Source organism: Lactuca serriola, chromosome 5 (genome assembly GCF_051521515.1).
Source record: "Lactuca serriola cultivar US96UC23 chromosome 5, Lser_US96UC23_V15, whole genome shotgun sequence".
Classification (NCBI taxonomy): Eukaryota; Viridiplantae; Streptophyta; class Magnoliopsida; order Asterales; family Asteraceae; genus Lactuca; species Lactuca serriola.
Window position 1 is genome coordinate 172,919,342 of NC_136412.1, and position 14,923 is coordinate 172,934,264.

At 32.7% G+C, this 14,923-nt stretch overlaps 1 protein-coding gene and 1 long non-coding RNA gene across 3 annotated transcripts; both read left to right on the forward strand.

The window, feature by feature from the left end:
* Positions 1-3,233: 3,233 nt before the first annotated feature.
* Positions 3,234-5,244, forward strand: LOC145051322 (uncharacterized). Its single transcript, XM_078999366.1, has 5 exons — positions 3,234-3,543; positions 3,671-4,047; positions 4,141-4,191; positions 4,320-4,401; positions 4,963-5,244. Exons 2-5 carry the CDS (start codon positions 3,719-3,721, stop codon positions 5,122-5,124), a joined length of 624 nt encoding a protein of 207 aa, XP_078855492.1. The 5' UTR covers positions 3,234-3,543; positions 3,671-3,718; the 3' UTR covers positions 5,125-5,244.
* Positions 5,245-12,676: 7,432 nt separating this feature from the next.
* Positions 12,677-14,923, forward strand: LOC145053285 (uncharacterized). 2 transcript variants are annotated; one of them, XR_013684423.1, is made up of 4 exons: positions 12,677-13,093; positions 13,840-13,879; positions 14,014-14,086; positions 14,615-14,923. It is a non-coding gene; the product is annotated as an uncharacterized LOC145053285 (long non-coding RNA). The 2 variants fall into 2 exon arrangements; XR_013684422.1 differs by lacking the exon at positions 14,014-14,086.

Consider the following 14,923-nt stretch of genomic DNA (forward strand, 5'->3'; position numbering starts at 1 on the left):
CGCATTTTCGAGTCTGGTGAGTTCATACCCCTACCCTTTTTCACTGTTTTTTTTTAACTGTTTTCAGGGGGGACACAAGCAAAGTAAAAGGGTTTCTTGTACTCAAAACTTATTTTAGTGTGTGTGTTTCACATTTCATATGCTTTTAACACTGATATACACAACTAATAACCGTATGAACATGCAGATTACGTAATATATTATTTGTGAAATGGGTTTTATAAGCTGTTATGTTTTATATATTTCACAAATGGTTTTCCACATTTTATCAGTTAAAAGCATGACTTTAGAACTTATGAACATGAAACTTGTACACTGTTTGTCCTCGGTAACACTCCACAGAGATACGCGAGTGGAGGACTATCATATTATTACTAGTAAATTTGTTATTCCTGTATGATTGGAGACACGTCCTCGGCGAACACTCCACAGAGATACGCGAGTGGAGGACTACACCCGTAACCAGAATCTCTGGGATTTAGAGAGTGTGACTTGAGTGTATAGATCTATACGGGGCTGACTACCCCACACCTGGCTGCTAGCTACAGCCGAACCGAAATGGTTCAAGGGTGACGAAAGTCATAAAGTTGTGGACTACTTATTGCCACAGGTTCAGACTATAGTATGGTTATGGAACTCGCAATTAGGATAACAGAGATTTACTTATAGTAATAATGAATAACTTTATACACTTCACAAGATATCCAGGTTTTTGGTATACATCTTTTACATTGATAACTCACATTCAGGAAAGTATGAGACTTTCCTGGGAAACCTTGTACATAACCAGGTCTAACCAGAATACATCTTTTACATCTTTTACAAATGGTAATCAACATTCAGGAAAGCATGGGGCTTTCCTGGGGAAAACATTTACATAACTAGAAAAGTGTAACAAACTAGATAACCTTACATCTTTTACAATTGGTAATATACAATCAGGAAAGTATGGGACTTTCCTGGGGATTCCATTGGTACATAACCGGAACAGAATAACAAAACAAATAACCTAAATGTACATTTTCACAAGGGTAAACATGATTTCAATGTACAACTTTACTTTACATAATGTGAAACAACCAACCAACCTTTTTAAGAAAATGTGGGATTTTCTTGGCGTGTGTTACATTTTCAGAAACAGAAAGGAAACATGAACATTTTCCCAAAACAAAAACCACTTATGAACTCACCAGCGTTATGCTGATTTTCAAACCGCATGTGTTCTCAGGTCAACGTTAGAACATGTACCGAAGATCCTTTTACTCGAAGTCGGAGTGCTCAGAAGACCCGTTTCATTTTGTTTCTATATATATACTATGTATCACAATTGTACAACTTTACTTTTGAAACAATTGTAAAACTTTTTATATGTAATGTAATGGTTGTTCTACTTACTTACTATGTACATTGGATTTGATACTCAACGTGGAGTCAACCCCGTAAATGTTTCCGCCTTCGGTTTTCGGGGTGTGACAAATTGAAACCTATTAAGAAACTTTTACATAAACACACACTTGAATTTATCGACTAGTATCAAGATCAAGGTTATAATTCCATCCCACTCACCAGTTTCCTCCATCTTCCATGACTAGCTTTACAATGAATATGGTAAATAATTTTCTTTTGTATGAGTCCATGACAATCCAAGGATTGTAGTTTCCAAATGGCGCCTTTCGTCTATCGTTTCTTTTTTAGAAAGTATAATTTCCACTCCATTTTTATGGTTATAATTCTTATTATATATCAAATAAATTCTTGTCATAAGCTTTGGAAAATATATTGTGTTAGATCGCTTGGTACTAAAAGTTCACCGTTGATCAAAGGTTGCAAACCATACATTAACTAAGTTGTGATAGTTCTGCTAGAAGAAATTTAAATCTCTAAATCATGACTTATGGATGATTTAACCATTTGTGCTTTATCATCATGTTCTTCATTATTTAAAGTTTGGTCTTAAAAATAGCGTATGTATTTCTAAGATGGAATTTTTTCATGAAATCATGACAAAACAATCTCAAGTATCTATCACATACATAAATGCAGTGTAGGTTTCAGAATTTTGATACGTATTATGGTTATAGTAGCGGCTATTCATCTAGACATAATTTTTTATATATACACATTAAATTATTGTTGCCCCATTTATGGTCAAATTTTAAGAAATTGAAAGATAGCGGTTTCTTTCAATCATGAATCCTTGGGTGATACAACAATGTAACACCACAATATTAATACATAGAACACCCATAAAAGAAAATACTTTCTAGATCCACATATGTCATATAGTGTATAAGGAAAGTCCTTGCCTTTGCTACTAGTACACACATATGTAATAGGGAAATATACAAGCAACCATAAGCTGCAATAAGCTTATTCGGCAATCTAAAATTTTCTACATCATAAAGTCATTATATACGTAACAGTAATACGATCATCATATTGTTAAAGAAACATGTGTAGAATAACAATTTATAACTATACATTTGGGCTTGTCCCCACCATACTTTTGGGTGAACTTACCTTGGGTCACTAGATAATCACACGTTTTAGCTTGCATTTTTGGATCACTATGTAGTGTTGGTAACCCATCTACTTTATATCAGTACCACCAGATCATGAGCGGGCCTCTACCCAAACGAGATACCCATGGATAACTGGGTAGCCTTACTTGAACACCATTTTCAAGATAAAAATCATAATCACATGTAATACTTTCTTTTATTGTTTTTGATGTAGCTTTCACTGCCACCACTTACTTAAAGTCGATAAGTTCCAATCATCCATAATTTATAACACCTGGTCATGATAGGTGGTTTTATAAACGACCATACATCATTCGTTGTGTATGTTCATCCAGATTCTTCTGAAGGTATTTAAACTTAAGATGACACTCGAGATGGAAACAAGTTAAAATCCTTATGCTGTTTCTACTTTCCTGGATTATCCTTGGACCTGCATAGCCCCATGAAGATATCTTCGTCTGCATATTGGAGAAAGGAAAGGTTGGGCCTGGAGTTATGCATGTCAATCCGGTGAAAAAAAAAACATGTCCCTGGACGTGTGAAAGGCTGTAGGTTTATTGGGCTGCAAATTAATGTTTCTTTCCTGCGTTCTATTCCTAAGCAATGCCCACGACCCCAAGATTGGTATCGGTTTGGACAATATCAATAGAAAATGAATGCCCAAAAGATAACAGGCTGCTTCTCTCAAGAGTCAAGACTACAAGCGATATATATAAGATTTCTGGTCATTTACCCTAGGCGTGCCAAACATATCTTCTGCCGCCGTCAGATCACGCACCTGACTGTCTGCTGAAACGCTGCTATCCGATTTTTATTTCTATGTTCCATCTCTGCAGCTCTCCATCGTCTTGTCGATTATAGAACGTTTTACCTTCTGTCGTTGATGATTGCTATTTTTATCGCCGGCTCTCCGTATGTTTACACCCAAGCGCCAAAGAAGAGGAACAAATAAATAGCAATTATAAGTTGGAGATTCTTCTGGAAGATCAAATTAAACTCACCGGATAATCAAGGAAAGAAGGTAAATTGTCATTGATATATCTGATTATATAATCATAAGTCATTTTTGGCATTCAGATTGGTAAAGTCTAGACCTGTAGACCTAATCCAAAATTCTTTTTATGTTGGCTTAAATATGTATATGGCAGTTTCAGCCGTCCAAGCAGGCTGTAACCAGCAACAAGGGGAAGTAGAAAATGATTGATTTACCAGCTAAAGGGACCGATATGTGGGAGTTGCCATTGAGATACCATAGTAAGGGGGTTACTATCGCCTCCCCACCAAGACCCGCAGCTCAAGTCCATGAAAATGCCATGATTTCCAAATCTAAAGATCAATCATCTACGGATGTGAGGACAGAAATCAAAAAACGAAAGAGGAGAAATAAGCAGCAAAATATTGTTGTACTTGAACCTTCTTCTTGGAACAGGATCTGTCCACAAGATGTGGTTGACGCTGGAATGCATCTGAATCCAGCAAAAAAGAAGCATTCTGCTTGGTTCAGTTTAACTCCTTCCTTTGATCAGTGAGCTATAAAGATCCCTTTTAAATTTAATCATATAGCTAATAGTATCTTCACCATCTTATCTTTTTTATTTTCTTATCTTTGATTTTGTAGGAACAGAAAGAACACTCTGCAGCTTCTAGTGGAACCATACTTACAGATAATGTAAGTACATCGGCCTTTTCAGTATAATGTTGTTTAATGTTCATATAATTCACCAGTTCATTAGGAGATAAATTTTTGACATTGGTCATTGTAACTTGCATGTACTGAATAAAAACAAATTATTCTAGCATCGAGGGGAACTGTAATCCAGATGTGTCTATTCTCATGAAGTATATCGCATTGCAACTTAAGCATGTCCGCCAACAGGAGGTATCTTGTAATTTTTCTGATTCAATTAATTGCATATAACTTTGGTTCCATTCATCAAAGAAGTATCGTTCTCTTCTCATGATCTCCACCGAGTGGATTTTAGTTATAGGTTTTTAAACATATATAATTTAGTAAATGTAAACTCCTTTTGAAGTGCTGAGGGGACAAAGTGCATTTCAATGCATCATGCACAAATTGCTATAATGAACAATATTTCATAGGCAGACGGAAATTGTCCCCATGTAAATCTAATAACTAAAAAACATGAAACTGTTAGAGGGTATATTTTGCGTTTCTTATGTGTTTTTGCATAAACATTGAACCATGCAACTCTTAACTACATACAATAACTTGATTTTTGTATGCCTAAAAAACTTCAGTTTTCGTTAGAGTTCAGTTATCCGTTATTTGTTCTTTTTCCATGGAGATTCAACAAATATAGACTTTACTAATAGAACAAGGAGGTCATAGTCTCATAGATATTTATTTGTTCTTCTTTTTCATGTTTTTGTATCACAAAAATATTTTCTGTAATGACTTATATTTTAATAATCTGAACAGGTTGGTATCTTCTTGAATGGGAAACTTCTTGCCCCGGAAATGAAGCTACTTGATGTGGTGAAGCAGTGGATGGCTATTGTTGATTCAGAGAGGAAAATAACCAAGATAGGAAGTTCTGCCGAGAACTTTTGTGTGAAGCTGACTTATGCTTCAAGAGAATAGACAAAACTATGCATTTATAATAAAATCCGACAAATGTTTGTTCATTAATTATGCCATTTAACCGATTGACTTTTAAAATTTCTTGGTTAATGTTGATCGAATGAATTAATTAGCTGGTTCCGTAGTGATTATTAGACTTTTAAAACTAATAATGGTTACATTGTTTTTGAGTAACCAACTAGTAATGATCTTTGAAAATAACTTACATCGGAGTTAGGGCTCATTGACGAATTCTAAATTTTTTAGATATGAATTTATAAAAGGTCTGAATTTCTAAAAGTTTGAATTTTGAAGATCTGAATTTTAAAATGTTGTTTAGTTGAAACATCTGAATTGTTGTGTAGAATGATAAAAATGAAAATTCCCTTATTTTTTAAGTATTATTTTTTATAAAATAGCTGACTAAAGTTATTAAATAATTATAACAAAGATATAGACACAATACAAAATCAAAATTAAACATATAATATATTATTCATAACATATCATAATCATAAACTTCTCTCCTAAGCATCTGCTCGTAAATTCCACAGCTAGAAAGGACAAAGTCAGATAAATACAAACTTACTTTCATTTCATTTTCAATTTGGTTGTAACGAGCCAAAAATACCGCTAAAATTTCATTTTCAAAACACCCAAAAAGATACAACCAAATGTTCCAAAACCAACCACAATATAAATATTCTCAACATCAGAGTAAATCCAAATAACAATGAGGAATACAACTCAAGGGGATGTTGTGCGATCACGCGGACCCTTCCCTTTGGAACTAGAAGAACCTGAAATGTTTTAAACACACAACTGTAAGCACAAAGTGTAGTGAGTTCATCAAAATACCATATACCATACGTAACATCCGTCTTGCCCACAACTCGGCGAGTCTTGGGGCGACTCGGCTAGTTGAGTCGTGTTATGGGAGTTTTAGAGCATGGGGACTTGACGAGTCAGCGGGTTGACTCGGCGAGTAGAGTCAGTCAGGAGGGTTGACTTTGACTGAGGACTTTCACTTTGACCAAGAGTTGACCAGTTGACTTCCAAGGGTATTTTGGTAATTATTGGTATTTATTGAGTTCAGTCTTTTGGTATTGATCAGTGGAGGAGTTCGTGTCAGAGGTTGGAGCAGCGTGATCTTATCTTTTCAGTCAGCAGTTACGAGGTGAGTTATCCTCACTATATCGACAGGGTCTACGGCACCAAGGCCGACCCTTTATCGGATTGTAATCTGGGTATCGTTGTTATGTTATTGTTTGCATCCTGGTAGTTAGGATGGTATATGTTAGAGACCTGGTTAAGGTCGGTATCCTAGTATATAGGATGATGATATGTTAGTGACCGGTTAGGTCGGTATCCTGGTTAGAATGATATTATGTTATGCGATCTGCTAGATCGGTTTGATTGGATGTGAATTGTTATATGATTGAATGTTTATGTGCGCATGGTTGTTGGACTGGGGTTGGGTTGAGGCAGGTCCTGCTTTGTGTTGTAGGCCAACATACCCAGGGCGGACCGGTTATCCCGAAGGCCCAACGAGCGGTCCGGATAGGCTGTAGGCCCCAAGAGGGCGGACCAGACGTGCCGAGGCTCGTAGAGTGGACCAGGCCGACTGAAGGCACGATGTGAGCGGACCAGTCATACTGTAGACTCAGAGAGTGGACCAGGTGGATTGAAGGCCCGGTGCGGGCGGACCAATCACACTGTAGACTCGACGGATATGGCTAGACTCGGAGGGTGGACCAGGTGGACTGAAGGCCCGGTACTGCAGACCAGTCACACAGTAGACCCGAAGTGCATGGTTGTTCTGTGTTCTGTTATGATATGGCATGTTATGTGTATGGTTTGTGTGGTTGGTATTTTGGGGGTATTTCACTAAGCTTTCGGGCTTACAGTTATGGTTTAAATGTTTCATGTACTTCAGGAGACTGTGGCAAGGCAAAGGCGTGATCATACCGCTCCTCATGATTATGTTTTATTATATGGTTCTGGGAAGACTCTGATAAATAATTGTATTGAAAACCTTTTTGTAAATACTTAATGAAACTGGGTTGTTTTGAAAAGTTTAAATTGGTTGAAATTTTTAGAGTGTTACAATATCAACCTTAACCCTTTGAAATATTTTAACTCTTTCTATTTAATTGTTTATTCATTAGTAATGTTGGAGTTTATAATGATCTAAATCTAGGGTAATGTATTAACTTATAAATAGTTCCATAAATACATCGACCCAATGCATACTTTCAACTTTAATTAGGTTAACTATAAAATATAATAATAATATATGGAACATGGTCCATGATTAAAATTAAAGGCCGGCCCATTACCCTCTTTGTGATACACAAGTACCATAAACAACAACAAAAAGAAACCCTAGTCGTTCGAGTTTTTTATAAGAAGTTGAGAGAATCATAAGAAAAATCTTTTACATCGGGAAAGAGAAGTCAATGATGGAGTAGCAAAATCAATTTGTGCGACTACAGATGTCAATTTTGGTAAGATCTATTACATGTTTACTTTGATGTTTGTAACGACTCAATCATGTATATAGAGATAGATATATGTATTTTCTAATTTCTCAATCAATACGAATTTGATTACCACTAATTATTTTTAATTTGATATTAAGTGTGATCGGAAACAATATCAAGAAGTTAAACTTGTATTTAAAAAAATAATGCGCTCACAAAAACATGAATGATGGATCAATAGGGATTTGTATAAAATTTGATTACATTATAACTTAGGTTTAGATTATATATAAAGGTTTACTAATTCTATTGTTTTGTTAAATACCACTAGATTAGCAATTAGATGATTAGTTGAGATAAGGAATACTAATTATTATGTTGTGAACAAGATACCTTTACGATACACACAAATAACTGATACTTAGTATGATATTTTGAGATTTAAGTTTTCGTTAACATTTAAGAGTATGTAGGCATTTCATTGATGCATTGTTTGTTGTAACAAATCAAGGCATATTATGTCCAATTTCATAGTGATGTTATATGTCTTTCACATTTACTTTGTTTGATATTAAAATAAGTAGTGTGGGTTTTATGTGTGGATTGGCTATGAATTTTAGGTCCATACACATTTAAGTAGGAATCACAATGAACATTACTTACTTTATTGAAATATATCAGCATAAAAATTTGCTAATGGGTTTGTAACTAATAACTTATTAGGATAACTTATTAGATACTAACTGGATATTACCTTCTAGTGTACCACTTTAGGATACTAGCTTTTATGTACTTGAAAATGATAAAGTTTCAATTTGGAATGTCTCATGAAATGGTACACAATAACAAAAAGCATAGATTGATAATTTCTCAAAATGATAACAAACAAGAAAATAATAAAATCATTTAATTTAATTCGTAGAACACATAAACATAAAAATCAGTAGATCATTACTTTATTAAAAGGTTAATACTTATTTTAGTTATGCTATGTAGTAATTTTTAGTATGATATATAGATGGAGTATAGAATACCTTCATGAATGAGTATAACCTCTATATCAAACAACACTTTGAGATGGTTGAAAAAAATTTAAATCAAGTTGTGTCATATGGTAGGGAGCAACAAAAGTTGCCTTGTCATAAAATTATTCCCCTGATCATTGCTAAAATGTCTATATAGTCATTACAAGAAAAATGGGCATCAGTATCGAATACCAATTAATCAACCCAATACTACTTAGAACTGATTTCAATATGTGAAGAACCAAAGGGCTTGTAGTCTAACGGTATCCGGTGTTGTCTTCCCTCTTTGAGGTTGACAGTTCAAGTCCCGTCGTGGACATATGTGGATTTAAGAAGCAGTTTATGAGTAGCTTAGATTTCCCATCTCAAAAAATATGTGAAGTGATTGACCAAGCATATTCGACAATGAAATTCAATATGTTTAGGCCAAATTACATTTGTAGCTTAAAGTTATTTGTGGTTGAATTTATTTCTATGATAGGCTTGTACAATTTTGACAATTCTTATAAAAAAAAATGATCTCTTGCACCATTTTCTTTATTGATTACCTTGATAAGTCGAAGTGGGAAATACTTATCTTATACGAACTTTCATTCTGTTTCAAGGACAATAACATCGTTGTGATGGATCGATACTTATCACATAACTCTTGCATAAATGCACTCTAGAATTCATCAATTAGCACCACCACTAAGTCATTAATTTCCTCCAACTCAAAACTTGTGTGTGTATTCTTTATACAAGTTTACAATAAACTAGGTGGATATCTACATGTTGCATATAATAAAAGTATGTAGTTACACTTTTGGTAAATATATGCTACTAAAAATAATTATGTTATTGACACTCACAGTAAATTGATAATTCTTATACAAAATTGATACATTAAATTGTAACTAATTTGAACGATAAACATCTATTAGAATCATATTAGTTAGTCGCATGTGCCCGCAACTTGCCTATGAATAAATTACTTATATTTCTCAATTTACTGTTAGTTTTATCACTTAAGAAAAAAATTTATTTGTCATTTTGTTTAATTCGACTATGATGACCACTTAGAATATTAATTATTATTTGTAAGATAATATAAATTTATCTATAACTTTTTGTTATCCTTACCTATTATTAATGGTTATTTATCTACAATACTTATCTGGAGAATTTTTAATTAAAATAATAATACTTTTATTTGATATTTTTAGTTAATTTGACATTTCGATTTAGGTTTTTTGTATGGGTTAATGACCTAGAAAGGTAACGAACTTTGGTCTTTGTCCACATTTAGGTAATTGTGTTCTTTTTTGTTCACATTTGACTATTGAACTTGTTTGACCTGTTCAAAATAGGGTAATATGACCAATAATTACAGTAATATTACACAATCTGAACAGGTCAAACAAGTTTATTGGTCAAATGTGTACGAAAAATCATGGTTACCTAAACATTGACAAAAACCAAAGTTTCTTACCGTTTTGGTAATATTGGACAAGAACCATCTCAATGACTGTGCCCTAGGATTAGGCTCCTACAGTCAATGAACAATTAGATTAGGCTTGGTCTAACCCAGTATAGTCCTAACTAGTCATGGGTTAGGATGTCTTGCTATGTCTTTAAAGCACATACAACCTATCCCCTTAAGCGTATACAACCTAACCCTAACTACCTGAGCTTAAACTGGGTTGGCCCAAGACTTGACCATCTCCTAATACACAAAGATCGGACAACCCAATTTCATGTAACATCAATGGATATTATGATTACTTGCACTTAACATAAAGAACCCAATATTATCAACATGGGTAAGGAACTTTGGTTTTTGTCCATATTTAGGTAACTATGTTTTTTTCGTACAGATTTGACCAGTAAACTTGTTTAACTTGTTCATAATAGGGTAATATTACTGCTAATTACCAGTCATATTACCATATTTTGAACAGGTCAAACAAGTTTAATGGTCAAATGTGTACGGAAGAAACATAGTTACCTTAATCTAAACAAAGACCAAAGTTCGTTACCTTTCTAGTTCATTAATCCTTTTTATATTTAAAGAATTTATTTTTTGTAACTATGTAAAAAGAAAAAGAATTTCAATACACTTAAGTTTATTTGATATTTTAATTTAGCTTTTTCACTTGACATATCTAAATTGTTTTTAATTCTTTTTTAAAAACAATAATTCATTTTTTAAGTATATTCGATCTTTTTATTTAAGTATTTTGTTTAATATGTATATTTATATCCATATGTTAATTATATTATGCTAATAGTTCAAAAAACCAACCAATTTTTGTTTAGATTTTATATTTAACTTTATATTTAACAAAAGTAATAATTTAAAATATATCTTTTAATAATTTTCTCTAATTTATTAAAGTTCCCATTTGTATTTTGAAATTGAAATTATATTTAAATTAAGAAGTTAATTATATTTGATTAATAACTTTAAAATGTTATCGTTAAAAGATAAGCTTACATCCAATTGAAATTATTAAATTAAACATATTAGCTTTGAAATTGGAAAATTAATATTATAGTTAGAATAATAATTGATTTTAATGTATTATCTACTATTTTTATTTTTTATTTCAATCATGATCATGGTTAATTGATATCTAACCATTGTCTGTAAGTTAATACAATATAAGTTTTTCATCGTTTGTAAGTTACCACAACGTAACTTTTTGTATTAGTTATTTAAAAACCACTTATTTTGAAAAAAAATAAATTATAATAAAAAGTAATTTTTTTATTTTTTTTATTTAATTTGTATTTTCGTTTTACATTTAATACGTAAACATTCTTAAATATTTTGAAAATAATATTTGAAATACTTCCTAAGTTTATTTAAAATTTTGATTTACTTATTGGATTTAAACTAACATGTAAATTAACAAACAAGTGCATTATAATTGTCATTTAAAAGTCTACCAATAATAAAATAATATTTTGCATTGAAAAACATATTTTAAATTAATAGATTAATTATATTAAGTTTAAAATTGAAAGGTCATTGATTGATGCTTCCAATGCATGATACATTACTATGGTACGTATGATTTTTAACTATTTTGCACATCATTGCTTTTGTTTAGTAGGTTGCCTTTTTTTCCCTTTGCATTTTATTTAGTTAGAATTCTTTTTATATGTAAGCGAAAATCTTGTTAGAGGCTGTGGCATATATATGTTGTTGGATCTGTTTGTGCTTGGAACACCTTTGCTCATCTAATGCATGATACATTACTATGGTACGTATGATTTTTAACTATTTTGCACATCATTGCTTTTGTTTAGTAGGTTGCCTTTTTTTTCCCTTTGCATTTTATTTAGTTAGAATTCTTTTTATATGTAAGCGAAAATCTTGTTAGAGGCTGTGGCATATATATGTTGTTGGATCTGTTTGTGCTTGGAACACCTTTGCTCATCTAAAAGGAATTCTAGATCTCGAACATATGAGTTATGAGCGTTTTGTATTGATTCCTAGGTTTGGGTTCTTGAGTTTGAAAATCGAACACACATATGGGTTAATGTTTGAAATTTGTTCAGATCTAACACACACACACACTCTCACGCACAAATCTGAAATCATTTATGACGAACTCGTTTGATCGTGTTCTTGAAGTTGTTTACTCTGGGTTTAAGACTTTCTAGAGGAAAAACACATAAATCTAAGTTTTTTGGTGTTTTTGGCCGGAGACTCGCCGGAGCCTTTGGAAACCAGCTAAACCTCTGATAGCAGGTCATAAAGATGTTTTTTGAATAGTTCAACAAATTCAATGGAAAAATATAGACAAAAAAGAAATCCAATGACTGAACATGTACAAATCTAAAAATATATTAGCCTTTTAAATCATTATCCATTTATAAAATTATAACAAAAAATAACTTACTAGGCGTACATGACAGCCCTATGTTAGCTTCTATCAAGAGTCAAAGACTAGAAGTCATATGGGCTTTCTGGTCAATTACATTGGGCTCCTTAAGAGAGTATTGGTCTAGGGATCGGTTAGTATTTAACCCTAGTCGTTTACATGAAAACCCTATCCTATCTTTTCCGTCGGATCACACATCTGACTGTCTGCTGAAATCTCGCCATCGCTTTTTTATTTCTATATATATTCCATCTCTGCCCCCATAGTCTTGTCGATTACCGAAGATTTTGCCTTCTTTTCTGATTATCTGGATCTTCCAGATGGTTGAAGAATCTCAAATTTCGGTTTTTCCATTATGATTGCAAATTGTTGGTCTGATTCAGAGGGTCAACCACTTCATGTAGACAAATCGTTTTCCCACAAGAATGTTAAGTCCCTTTTTTCTGTTTATTTCTCCTTTTTGATTTCTTGATTTCTGTCCTCACTTCCATAGGTGTTTTATTTTTGGATTTGGTGAATATCATGGCATTTTCATGGACATGAAGTATGACTTTGATGGTGAACTGATATTAATCTTTAATGGCATAGACTCCCACAATTCGTTTAACCGGTAACTCATTAATTTTCTCATTCCTCCTTTCTCTTGTTGTTGGTTACTGGAATATTTAAGGAAATTGTCATTGGTATAATTTTGAGATAGTATATATTATTCAGAATACAATGACTAGATCCCTGAATCTAATTATATAATAGCTTCATTCGTCCAAACAATCTATAAACACCAACAAGGGGAAGAAGAAAGTTAATGCGTTACCAACGAAACTCAACGATTTGTGTGAGTCTATGTCATTGAGATACCATACGAAAGGGATTACTATTTGTTCACCACCAAAGTCCCATTTCCTGTTCATTAAAATGCCATGGTATATATGAAATCCAAAAATAAAACAACTATGAAATATAGGATAGAAAACAAGAAACCAAACATGAGAAATAAACAGAAAATGTTGTTGAACTTTATTTTCTTGTGGGAAAATGATTTGTCCACAAGATGTGGTTGACTCTGGAATACATTTGAATCCAGCAAAAAAGGAGCATTCTCCTTGGTTCAGTTTAACTCCTTCATGTGATCATTGTGCTATAAAGCTTCCTTTTAAATTTAATCATATAGCTAATAGTATCTTCACTATCTTATCTTTTCTATTTTCTTATGTTTGAACCTTTCTGTTTGGTTCAGTTTAACTCCTTCCGTGATTATTGATTATTGAGCTATAAAGCTTCCTTTTAAATTTAAATGTATAGCTAGTACTATCTTTACTATCTTATCTTTATATTTTATTGTCTTTGACTCTCTAGGAACAGAAAGAACATTCTGCAACTACTAGTGCAACCATACGTAAGTACATCTGCATTTTCAGTATAACGATTGTTTATACAATGTCTGTTCAGTAGGATATAAATTATTGACAATCTTTTTTCTGGTATTTGTAATTGCATATACTGATTAACAAGTTATTCTTGCGTGGATAGGAATTTTCATCCATATGTGTCTGTTCTCATGAAGTATATCATGTTGCAAGTTAAGCATGTTTGCCAACAGGATGTATGTTCTTTTTTCTATGATTCAGTTAACTGGATATAACTATTCATTTTGTTCATGAAAGAAGTGTCGTTCTTTTCTCGTGATCTCCACTGAGTTGATTTTAGTTAGAGAGGTTTAAACATATATAATGTAGTAAATGTAAACCCCTTTTGAAGTGCTGTGAGGAAAAAATCCATTGAAACATGGAGCTTTCAGTGCATGATGCAGAAATTGGGATACTAAACACTATTGCATAGGCAGATGGATATTGTCCCAATGTAAATTTAATAACTAAAAAGCATTACACTGTTAAGAGATTATGTCTTGCTTTTCTTAATTGTTCTTGCATAAACATTAAACCATGCAACCTTTAACTACATACCGCAACTATGAGTTTTGGTTCACTAAAAAAACTACAGTTTTGGTTAGACTTTGCCAATAGAACAAGTACATCTAGTGGCCATGCGTATGTATTTGTTCTTTGTTTTTTTTATTTTGTTTTAAAAAAATATTTCCTTTAATGACTTATATTTTTAATAATCTGAACAGGTTGGTATATTCATGAATGGTAAACTTCTTGCCCCGGAAATGAAGCTCCTTGATGTGGTGAAGCAATGGATGGCTATTGTTTGTTCAGAGAGAAAAATAACCGAAGGATGTTCTTCCGAGAACTTCTGTGTGAAGCTCACTTTCGCTCGAAGAGAGTAGACAAGCAGTGGACAACTATTTTTGGAATCACCAGGAAAACATCCCAATTGACATTTGATTCTAATGCTTCCTATCAGTCCAATAAACTTCATAAGGGTTTTGAAAAATGCTACATATTTATCTTTATATGATTGATCTTGATCTTTTTTT

Excerpts from the sequence above, each read along its gene's own strand:
- LOC145051322 (XM_078999366.1), top strand. The coding sequence starts at position 3,719 with ATGATTGATTTACCAGCTAAAGGGACCGATATGTGGGAGTTGCCATTG. Across the intron at positions 4,048-4,140 it reads TTAACTCCTTCCTTTGATCA|GAACAGAAAGAACACTCTGC; the intron begins GTGAGCTATAAA and ends TTGATTTTGTAG. Across the intron at positions 4,192-4,319 it reads GAACCATACTTACAGATAAT|CATCGAGGGGAACTGTAATC; the intron begins GTAAGTACATCG and ends AAATTATTCTAG.